This window comes from Pristiophorus japonicus, chromosome 6 (assembly GCF_044704955.1).
Source record: "Pristiophorus japonicus isolate sPriJap1 chromosome 6, sPriJap1.hap1, whole genome shotgun sequence".
Lineage (NCBI taxonomy): Eukaryota > Metazoa > Chordata > Chondrichthyes > Pristiophoridae > Pristiophorus > Pristiophorus japonicus.
Genome location: NC_091982.1, coordinates 158,629,339 through 158,641,447, shown reverse-complemented (window position 1 = coordinate 158,641,447; position 12,109 = coordinate 158,629,339). Strand labels below are relative to the sequence as shown.

The 12,109-nt window shown below is 49.3% G+C and overlaps 1 protein-coding gene across 1 annotated transcript in view; it reads left to right on the top strand.

The window, feature by feature from the left end:
* Positions 1-12,109, top strand: part of LOC139266211 (beta-arrestin-1-like) — a 97,272-nt gene that overhangs the window by 23,195 nt on the left and 61,968 nt on the right. Inside the window, exon 5 of the mRNA XM_070884041.1 lies at positions 6,323-6,390. Coding sequence (XP_070740142.1) covers positions 6,323-6,390 — 68 coding nt within the window. The remainder of the gene's footprint in view (positions 1-6,322; positions 6,391-12,109) is intronic.

The window sequence follows — 12,109 nt, the reverse complement described above, 5'->3', positions numbered from 1 at the left end:
AAGGATGGCAGAGAGGCTGGCGCGAATACATGAGCTCATCTCTCTCATCTGGAAGGAGGAGAGCATGCCGGGGGATCTTAGAGATGCAGTAATCGTGACCATCTTTAAAAAAGGGGACAAGTCCGACTGCAGCAACTATAGAGGAATCTCCTTGCTATCAGCCACTGGGAAAGTCGTCGCTAGATTCCTCCTCAACCGTCTTCTTCCCGTGGCCGAGGAACTCCTCCCGGAGCCACAGTGCGGATTACGTCCCCTACGGGGCACAACAGACATGATCTTTGCAGCGCGACAGCTGCAGGAAAAATGCAGAGAACAGCGCCAGCCCTTATACATGGCCTTCTTCGACCTTACAAAGACCTTTGACACTGTCAACCACGAGGGTCTATTGAGTATACTCCTCTGTTTCGGATGCCCCCAAAAATACATCACCATCCTCCGCCTGCTCCATGATGACATGCAGGCCGTGATCCTTACCAACGGATCCATCACAGACCCAATCCACATCTGGACCGGGGTCAAACAGGGCTGCGTCATCGCCCCAACCCTCTTCTCAATCTTTCTCGCCACCATGCTCCACCTCACTGTCAACAAGCTCCCCGCTGGAGTGAAACTAAACTACAGAACCAGTGGGAACCTGTTCAACCTTCACCGTCTCCAGGCCAGATCCAAGACCACCCCAACCTCTATCGTCGAGCTACAGTACGCGGACGACGCCTGGGTCTGTGCACATACAGAGGCTGCACTCCAGGACATAGTCGACGTATTTACTGAGGTGTATGAAAGCATGGGCCTTATGGTAAACATCCATAAGACAAAGGTCCTCCACCAGCTTGTCCTCATCGCACAGCACTGCCCCCCCCGCCCCCAGTCATCAAGATCTACGGCACGGCCCTGGACACCGTGGACCATTTCCCATATCTCGGGAGCCTCCTATCAACAAGAACAGGCATCGACGACGAGATCCAACACCACCTCCAGTACGCCAGTGCAGCCTTCAGCCGCCTGAGGAAAAGAGTGTTTGAAGACCAAGCCCTCAAAACTGCCACCAAGCTCATAGTCTACAGCGCTGTAGTAATACCCGCCCTCCTGTATGGCTCAGAGACATGGACCATGTACAGCAGACACCTCTAGTTGCTGGAGAAATATCATCAATGATGTATCTGCAAGATCCCACAAATCCCCAGGGAGGACAGGCGCACCAACATCAGCGTCCTCATTCAGGCCAACATCCCCAGCATTGAAGCACTGACCACACTCGATCAACTCCGCTGGACAGGCCACATAGTTCGCATGCCAGACACGAGACTCCCAAAGCAAGTGCTCTACTCGGAGCTCCTTCATGGCAAACAAGCCAAAGGTGGGCAGTGGAAATGTTACAAGGACACCCTCAAAGCCTCCCTGATAAAGTGCAACATCCCCACTGACACCTGGGAGTCCCTGGCCAAAGACCGCCCGAAGTGGAGAAAGTGTATCTGGGAGGTCGCTGAGCACCTCGAGTCTCAACGCCGAGAGCATGCCGAAATCAAGCGCAGGCAGCGGAAAGAGCGTGTGGCAAACCAGTTCCACCCCGCCCTTCCCTCAATGACCATCTGCCCCACCTGTGACAGAGTCTGTGATTCTCGTACTGGACTGTTCAGCCACCAAAGAACTCACTTCAGGAGTGGAAGCAAGTCTTTCTCGATTCCGAGGGACTGCCTATGATGGTTGTTATGTATGCACGTTAATGTATGTACCGTAACACTAGGCCACTGAATGTACCTTCACCCTGTATACACTATACCTGTACCACCAGAGGGTGCTGCTGCTGGAGACCTAAGGGCCACCTGTACACTGCAGGTAACCAAGTATAAAAAGGAGTTCACCTCTTGGTGTCCTCACTCTAGGAGCTGCAATAAAGGATTAAGGTCACTACAGTTCAAGTACTATACCCTTACCTCATGGAGTCGTTATTAGAGTGCTTGCATATACTACAACTGGCGACGAGGTTACGAATTTCCACGCACAATATGTCTAACCTAAGTAACTTCCAACAATTCGCTGATGGGGAAGATTGGGATGCCTTTATGGAAAGGCTAGAACACTTTTTCATTGCGAACGACCTGGCTGGGGACTTGGTGACCTCGCTGGTGGACAAGCGCAGGGCCATCCTGCTCAGCAGTTGTGGACCCAATAACCATGGCCTCGTCAGGCACCTGCTAGCCCCAGCGAAGACGACAACCAAGACCTATGCAGAGCTCGTAACTTTAATACAAGAACAACTCAAACCTAAAGAGAGTATCCTCACAGCCAGACACCGGTTCTACACTCACCGACGGCCCGAAGGCCAAGAAATTACGAAATATGCTGCAGAACTGAGAAGATTGGCTGCACCGTGTGATTTTGGCAACCACCTCACCGAAGCACTAAGGGACATCTTTGTTATTGGAATCGGCCACGAGGGCCTCCTCCACAAGCTGCTCTCTGCGGACACTATGGTCACCCTGCAGAAGGCAATCAAAGTGAGCCAGACATTCATGATTTCGGTCTGCGACTCCAAACGGATGAGGACTCACATCCAGGACTCTAACCCGACGAGCACTGTGAACAGAATGGTGACTTTCAGAGGCAAGACTGCTGCCCCGAGTCCCGCAACCCTGAGTCCGCCACATGGACCAACCGGCTAGCCAGCTGGCGCTGTGGAGGAAACCACAGGGCCCACCAGTGCCGATACAAAGACTATACCTGCAAAGGCTGCAACAATAAAGGTCACCTTCAGCGAATGTGTAGAAGTTTTACTCACTGAGTCGCTGAAGAGTTGGCCGATCACCCGGGCTCCAGCGCTGATGAAGACGAAGCTGCTCAGCCCCTGGAAGAGGAGTATGGAGTGTATACCTGCTCCACCGAGAGTTCCCCGAGGAAAATGGAAGTGGAAATCAATGGGGTTCCAGTCTCGATGGAGATCGACATAGGGGCGAGCCAGTCGTTGAGAAACTTTGGGATAGCCCCGCCAAATGACCCAAAATGTCCCCAATCCAGGCAAAGCTGCTCACCTACACAAAAGGCACCATCCCAGTCATTGGCAGTGTGGAGGTCCAGGTATCACATGGCGGCACAATGCACAAGCTTCCCTTGTGAATCATTGCTGGTGATGCCCAACGCTGCTGGGAAGAAGATGGATGAAGCAAGTCCAAATCTGTCGGAGCGACGAAGGCCTGAAAATCCTACCATCCAGCTCGACTGTGTGGCAATGACACAGACTGCACAACTCAACGGCGAGATGATCCTACCTGAACGACCAGACCTCACCTTCCGGGCTCCAGTGGCAGGGCTCCGAAGGAAGAAGATCGGCGCAGAAGGTAGATTCCTGGCGTCCGTGGCAGAACCTGGGGAGAGAAGGATCACCACAGCCGATCTCGTGGAGAGAAAGAAGATGGCGCTCACACCATGAGGCGAAGCACCTGGAATCAAGTTGGCCGCGACCAGACCACGTGGCGAACCGGATTGGGGTAAAGATTGCAAGGCCCTCTTAAAGGAGGCCAGCAACCCAAAACAATTAAAGGGACAGTTCCACTCTAGGCACAGCGTGCCAGTGATATTAAAGATACAAGTGTAATTAATGAATGCAGGTCTATAAATGTATTGTTGAATGGTGATGCCGGCAATGCTAATGGGAGAAATGTAACGAATGCTTCAAAAAGTGATGTAAGTGACAAGTTTGTACTGTTGAACAGTGATGCCAGTAATGCTAACATGATAAATGTAACCAACAAAAGCAGGAACCCAAATGTAACCTTGTACAGAGATACTGATAGCACACAAGAAAGCATTGCAAGTGATAAATGTGAAAGGTAAAGAGATATGACAAAGTCGAGTCAGCTAGTTATGATCAGAGCCAATGTATCATGTATACTAATGATAGAATGAGAAATTATACCGGGTTCTACATGTAATCTGACAATGCCAAAGGTAACCCCCTGTGGGAAACACCCAGGTCCAGCGGGCTATCTGATCATGTAGTCTGCGCTTCCGGGACCAATGTGATGCCCCAGGAAGGGTTCACACACACCCAGTGGGAGCATACCCACTGCAGGGACAACGGTCAATGGGCAGCTCAGCTACCACCACTGGCAACCTGCCTCAGATAGGCCCTTACCCCCCTCCCCCCTCCCCCGGCCACCAGGGCTAGCACCGGGAGCAAGAGGCCAGTACCTCCAGCTTTCCCGGCAGAACCTGGGATGACCAGACTTCCACCACCAATGGAGGACAAGAAGGCCACACCAGCCTGTGGCCCTGCCCACCACTAAATACCACCACCTACCCATTCAACAATGTAGGTACCTTACCCATAACAACATGTACTTTCTCCACCACTGCGGAATCCTCCAACAGTGACCCACATGGTCTATATATTGGGGGGGGGGGGGGGGGGGGGGGGAATGGATGTGGGCAGCCAGGAACACATGGATCACACCCGGCCCCCACACAACCCTCACCACAACCTCCCACCATCCACTACTGATCACCTCCTCATGTCATGGCAATAAGGACTTGGGAAAGGCTTAGGGGGGAGTGTTATTATGTATGCACCGTAACACTAGACCACTGAATGTACCTTCACCCTGATTACGCTATACCTGTACCACCAGAGGGTGCTGCTGCTGGAGACCTAAGGGCCACCTGTACACTGCAGGTAACCAAGTATAAAAGCGAGCTCACCTCTTGGTGTCCTCATTCTAGGAGCTGCAATAAAGGACTAAGGTCACTACAGTTCAAGTACTATACCCTTACCTCGTGGAGTCATTATTAGAGTGCTTGCATATACTACAATGATAATGACCTGTAACCTAGAATGCGTCAGTGCCCATATACCTGTAACCTAGAATGCGTCAGTGCCCATATACCTGTAACCTAGAGTGAGTCAGTGCCCGTATATCTGTAACCTAGAATGTGTCAGTGCCCGTCTACCTGTAACCTAGAATGTGTCAGTGCCCGTATACCTGTAACCTAGAATGTCAGTGCCCGCATACCTGTAACCTAGAATGTGTCAGTGCCCGTATACCTGTAACCTACAATGTGTCAGTGCCCGTATACCTGTAACCTAGAATGTGTCAGTGCCCATATACCTGCAACCTACCCTACCCTCCCCACTGAATAACTGTAATTTGTGATCATAGAATCATAGAAAGGTTACAGCAAAGAAGGAAGCCAGCTCTCTGCAAGAGCACTTCAGCTAGTCCCACTACCTGCCCTTTTCCCGTAGCCCTGGATTTTTTTTTCCTTCAGGAACTTATCCAATTCCCTTTTGAAAGCTACAATTGAATCTGCCTCCACCACCCTTTAGGTTGTGAATCCCAGCCTAACCACTCACCATGTAAAACAGTTTTTCCTCATGTCGCCTTTGGTTCTTCTGCCAATCACCTTAAATCTGTGTCCTCTGGTTCTTGACCCTTCTGCCAATGGGAACAGTTTCTCTCTATATACTCTATCTAGACCCCTCATGATTTTGAACACCTCTATCAAATCTCCTCTCAAGCTTCTCTGCTCTATGGAGAACAACCCCAGCTTCTCCAGTCTATCCACGTAACTGAAGTCTCTCATCCCTGGAATTATTCTCGTAAATCTTTTCTGCACCCTCTCTAAGGCTTTCACATCCTTCAGTACTCCAAATGAGTCAAACCAGTGTTTTATAAAGGTTCATCATAACTTCCTTGCTTTTGTACTCTATACCTCTGTTTATGAAGCCCAAGATCCCATATGCTTTTTAAACCACTTTTTCAACCTGCCCTGCCATCTTCAATGATTTGTGCACATAAACCCCCAGGTCTCTCTGTTCCTGCACCCCCTCTAGAATTGTACCCTTTCGTTTATATTGCGTCTCCTCACTCTACGTACCCAAATGTATCACTTCACACTTTTCTGCATTAAATTTGATCTGCCACGTGTCCACACATTCCACCAGCATCTTGAAGTCTATCACTATCCTCCTCACTGATCACTAAACTTCCAAATTTTGTGTCATCTGCAAATTTTGAAATTGTGCCCTGTACACCCAAGTCCAAGTCATTAATATATGTCAAAAAAAGCAGTGGTCTGAGTACAGGTACCGACCCCTGGGGAACCCCACTTTATACCTTCCACCAGTCCAAAAAACAACCCTTCACCATTACTCTCTGTTTCCTGTCACTTAGACAATGTCATATCCCTTTTATTCCATGGGCTTCAACTTTTCTGGCAAGCCTATTATGTGGCACTTTATCAAATCCATGTACACCACATCAACCGTGTTGCCCTCATCATCCCTCTCCATTACCTCATCAAATAACTCTTTCTGCTTTCTCTTCAGTTCTGTGCCGTAGATTTTGAGGTAGTAGCTTTCTGCGTGGAAAATCTGGAGGAAAGGATACATAAAAGGTAAATGAAAAGGAATATGCTGCAATCTGGAAGGCAATTGGCCCTGATATATCCCTCATATTCTGTGAAAATGGTCAAGTCTCTAACACCATTGCGATATTAGTAACACCTTCACTGAAACACAGTATCATATCTCTTCCTGTCATGTGCGGCACACAAGGTTTCAATTGGCCGCAGCAATCTGCTCAATTGAGGGTTGAAGTTGTTATGTATGCAACCTATGTAACCTGCACACTACCGCCACCAGAGGGCGTATCTGTTGGAGTCTCAAGGGATCCCAGCATCCCTTGGGAGCACTGTATATAAGCAAGCCTACCATGCTGTAGCAGATTCTGGAGTTAGAATAAAGAGACTTAGGTCACACTTATTCACATCTACAGTACTCAGTTACATTACTTTATTCAAGACATAACAACTGGCGACGAGATAACGAACCATCACGCGAAAATGCAGAGAACTGTTGGCATCCTGGAGAAATTCTCAGAAGGGGACGATTGGGAGGCTTTCATGGAGCGACTCGACTAATACTTTGTGGCCAATGAGCTGGAAGGGAGTGTGAACGCTGCCAAACGAAGGGCGATCCTCCTCACCGTCTGCGGGGCAACAACCTATGGCCTCATGAAGAATCTTCTTGCTCCGGTGAAACCAACAACAAAGTTGTATGAAGAACTGTGGATACGCTGGTCTGGGAGCACCTAAATCTGAAGGAGAGCGTTCTGATGGCAAGTTATCAATTTTACACATGTCAGCGGTCTGAAGGCCAGGAAGTGGCAAGCTACATCACCGAACTAAGGCACCTTGCACATCATTGCAAATTCGATGGATTCCTGGAGCAAATGCTTAGAGACTTGGCCATGAGATTATCCTTCGCAAACTATTGACTGTTGAAACACTGAACCTGAGTAAAGTCATAATGATAGCCCAGGCAGTTATGTCCACCAGCGATAACATCAAACAAATTTCGCAGCATAAAGATGTTTCAACAAGTACTGTACACAAAGTAACGTCGTTTTCAGGCAGGAATTCATATGGCAGAGCGTACATACCTGCAGCTGCACGACCTCAGGTGAATCAGAGTCCATCATCAAGCATTAATGCGAGGCAATTGACACCTTGTTGGCACTGTGGAGATGATCATCGAGCCCATCAATGCTGCTTCAAACACTAGGCGTGCAAAGGCTGTGGAACAATGGGACATCTCCAGTGAATCTGCAGATGAGCTGCAAATCTTGCAAACCACCACGTTGCAGAGGAAGACCGATCCATGGCGGATCAAACTGAACTAGGGACTCAAGCCGAGGAGGCAGAAGTGGACGGGGTACACACTTTCACCACGAAATGTCTACCGATCATGTTAAAAGTTGAACTGAACGTAATTCCAGTATCCATGGAATTGGACACGGGTGCGAGTCAGTCCATCATGAGCAAAAAGGCCTTCGACAGGCTGTGGTGCAACAAGGCACACAGGCCCAAGCTGAGCCCTATTCATACCAAGCTGAGAACTTACACTAAAGAGCTGATCCCTGTAATTGGCAGCGCAGCAGTAAGAGTCTCCTACGATGGAGCGGTGCATGAACTACCACTATGGATTGTACCAGGAAATGGTCCCACACTGTTTGGCAGAAGCTGGCTGGGAAAAACCTGCTGGAACTAGGATGACATCCGAGCGCTTTCGTCCGTCGACGATGCCTCATGTGCCCAGGTTCTGAGCAAGTTTTCGTCGCTGTTTGAGCCAGGCATCAGAAGTTTCTCGGGGGCGAAGGTGCAGATCCACTTGATTCCCGGCACACGACCCATCCACCACAAGGCACAGGCGGTGCCATATATGATGCGAGAGAAAGTGGAGATTGAGCTGGACAGGCTGCAACGAGAGGGCATCATTGCGCCGGTGAAGTTCAACGAGTGGGCCAGTCCGATTGTTCCGGTCCTCAAGGGCAATGGCATTAGTCCGAATTTGTGGGGACTATAAAGTAACGATCAACCGTTTTTCACTGCAGGACCAGTACCCCCTACCCAAGGCAGATGACCTATTTGCGACGCTGACAGGAGGGAAGATGTTCACCAAGTCAGACCTAACCTTGGCCGACATGATGCAGGAGCTGGCGGAATCTTCGAAAGGCCTCACCTTCATCAACACGCACAAAGATCTGTTCATCTACAATAGATGCCCATTTGGGATTCGATTGGCCGCTGCTATTTTTCAAAGGAACATGGAGAGTCTGCTAAAGTCGGTTCCGCGCACCGTGGTTTTCCAGGACGATATATTGATCACAGGTCAGGACACCATCGAACACTTGCAGAACCTGGAAGAGGTTCTAAGTCGGCTAGATCGTGTGGGACCCAGGTTGAAATGCTCAAAGTGTGTTTTCCTGGTGCCAGAGGTCGAGTTCTTAGGGAGAAGAATCGCGGCAGATGGCATCAGACCAACCGACGCCAAATCGGAGGCCATCAAGAACTCGCCGAGACCACAGAACGTTCCTTAATTATTTTGGTAATTTCCTACCCGGATTAAGCGCCTTGCTAGAACCTCTATACATGTTGCTATGCAAGGATTTTTCAAAGGAACATGGAGAGTCTGCTAAAGTCGGTTCCGCGCACCGTGGTTTTCCAGGACGACATATTGATCACAGGTCAGGGGGAAATCACAAGAGATTGCTTTTGAGAAAGCCCGAAATCTGTTATGTTCCAACAAATTGCTTGTCCTATATAATCCTTGTAAACGTTTAGTGCTAGCTTGCGATGCGTCTTCGTACGGGGTCGGGTGTGTGTTACAACAAGCAAATGAATCGGGAACATTGCAACTGATCGCTTATGCAGCCAAGAGCTTGTCCAAGGCCGAAAGGGCCTACAGCATGATTGAAAAAGAAGCTCTGACATGCATTTACAGGGTAAATAAAAATGCATCAGTATCTGTTTGGTCTTAAGTTCGAGATAGAAACTAATCATAAGCCACTCATATCGCTATTCTCAGAGAGCAAAGGCATCAATACCTCTGCTCGCATCCAAAGATGGGCGCTCACGCTGTCTGCATATAACTATGTAATTCGCCACAGGCCAGGCACAGAGAACTGTGCTGATGCTCTCAGTCAGCTACCATTGCCCACCACAGGGGTGGAAATGGCACAGCCTGCAGACTTGCTCCTGGTGATGGATGCATTTGAAAATGAAAAGTCACCCGTTACGGCCCGCCAGATCAGGACCTGGACCAGCCAGGATCCTTTACTGTCCCTTGTAAAAAAACTGTGTCCTCCATGGGAGCTGGTCCAGCATCCCAGCGGAGATGCATGAAGAGATCAAGCCATTCCAGCGGCACAACGACCAAATGTCCATACAGGCGGACTGTCTTTTGTGGGGTAACCACATGGTTTTGCCCAAGAAAGGCAGGGAAATGTTTATACGTGACTTACACAGTACCCACCCAGGCATAATAATGATGAAAGCTATAGCTAGATCCCATGTGTGGTGGCCTGGCATCGACTCAGATTTGGAGTCTTGCGTGCGCCAATGCAACACTGAGCAATGCACCCAGGGAGGGATTGGTAAGTTTGTGGTCATGGCCCTCCAAACTGTGGTCTAGGATCCATGTTGACTTCGCTGGCCCGTTTCTAGGCAAAATGTTTTTGGTTGTTGTGGATGCTTATTCAAAATTGATTGAGTGTGTAATAATATCTGTAAGCCTGTCCACTGCCACCATCGAAAGCCTACAAGCCATGTTTTCCACGCACGGCCTGCCTGATGTCCTTGTCAGCGACAATGGGCCGTGTTTCACCAGTGCTGAATTCAAGGAATTCATGACCCGCAATGGGATCAAGCACGTCACATCTGTCCCATTCAATCCCGCATTTAACGGCCAGGCAGAACAGGCAGTCCAAACCATCAAGCAAAGCTTGAAACCCGTGTCGCAAGGCTCTCTGCAGACCTGCCTGTCCCGAGTCCTGCTCAGCTACCGCACAAGACCCCGCTCGCTCACCGGGGTTCCCCCAGCCTACCTGCTCATGAAAAGGGTGCTCAAAACAAGGCTCTCTCTAGTCCACCCTGATCTCCATGATCACGAGGGCAGCATCAACAAAGCATGTACCATGATCGCGCAAATTTGTCACACGACATTGAAGTCAATGACCCTGTATTTGCACTCAACTATGGACATGGTCCCAAATGGCTTGCTGGCACTGTCATAGCCAAAGAAGGGAGTCGGGTGTTTCAGGTCAAACTCACAAAGGACTAACTTGCAGAAAGCATTTAGACCAAACGAAACTGCGACTCACAGGCAGCCATGAGCAACCTGAAGAGGACACCACCAACTTCGACCCTCTGACACACACACAAGTGGCAACCGACATCACGAAGCTGAACTCATCACCCACAGCAGCCCAGCAATGCCAGCTGTGCAGCAGCCCAGCGAAGAGCCAACCAACTCACCTGCACCTGCATTTGTACCGAGACGATCGACTAGGGAGTGGAAAGCCCCAGATCATCTCACCCTGTAAATAAGAATACTACTGACTTTGGGAGGGAGTGATGTTATGTATGCAACCCTATGTAACCTGCACACTATCGCCACCAGAGGGCAAAAACATTAGTGTCCCAAAGATCCCAGCATCCCTTGGGAGCACTGTTCTGTGCCGCAGATTTTGAGGTAGTAGCTTTCTGCGTGGAAAATCTGGAGGACAGGATACATAAAAGGTAAATGAAAAGGAATATGCTGCAATCTGGAAGGCAATTGGCCCTGATATATCCCTCATATTCTGTGAAAATGGTCAAGTCTCTAACACCATTGCGATATTAGTAACACCTTCACTGAAACACAGTATCATATCTCTTCCTGTCATGTGCGGCACACAAGGTTTCAACTGGCCACAGCAATCTGCTCAATTGAGGGTTGAAGATGTTATGTATGCAACCTATGTAACCTGCACACTACAGCCACCAGAGGGCGTATCTGTTGGAGTCTCAAGGGATCCCAGCATCCCTTGGGAGCACTGTATATAAGCAAGCCTATCATGCTGTGCCAAACTCTGGAGTTAGAATAAAGAGACTAAGGTCACACTTACTCACGTCTACAGTACTCAGTTACATTGCTTTATTCAAGACATAACAGAAGTACTACCAGCTGAAATAGGATCGGCGACGGGCAAAGACATAGAATTGTGAGCTGTCAGTTAGTGGGCCTTTAGTGAATCCTCAGTACAAACTTTCTGCTGCTACCAGTACCGTGTAAAGCATTGCGGCTTCATCTAGCGACTGACTTAAAAGGGACTGGGTAGTACAATGGATGAGACACTGATCTTTCACCACAGAGGCTTGGATCAAATCCAGCCCAGGTTGATGGGATGAAAACTGTAATGTCCTTACACACTACTATGAATTCACATGAGGCACATTCTGCAGACAAGGTCACTGTGTGACCTGAACCTTTATTCACAGGACCAAGAAGTGATGACGCTGCGTGGGACCTCCCTTTATATACCTGGATGACCAGGTGAGGAGTGTCTCCCACAAGTTCACCTCCTGTGGTCAAGGTGTGCATTTCTTGGGTGTATACAGTATGCAGTTACAGTTACATGAAGGTTACATACATGACATCACCTCCCCCCCCCCCCCCCCAACGTCTTATGGGGTCAAAGATTAAGTCTTTCAGGTGGTCGATGCTCTCTCGTGGAGCCCTGCAGTTGGGGCTCTGGTTGTTGAGCCTTGGCATGCGTCTCTGTCACCTGTGGTG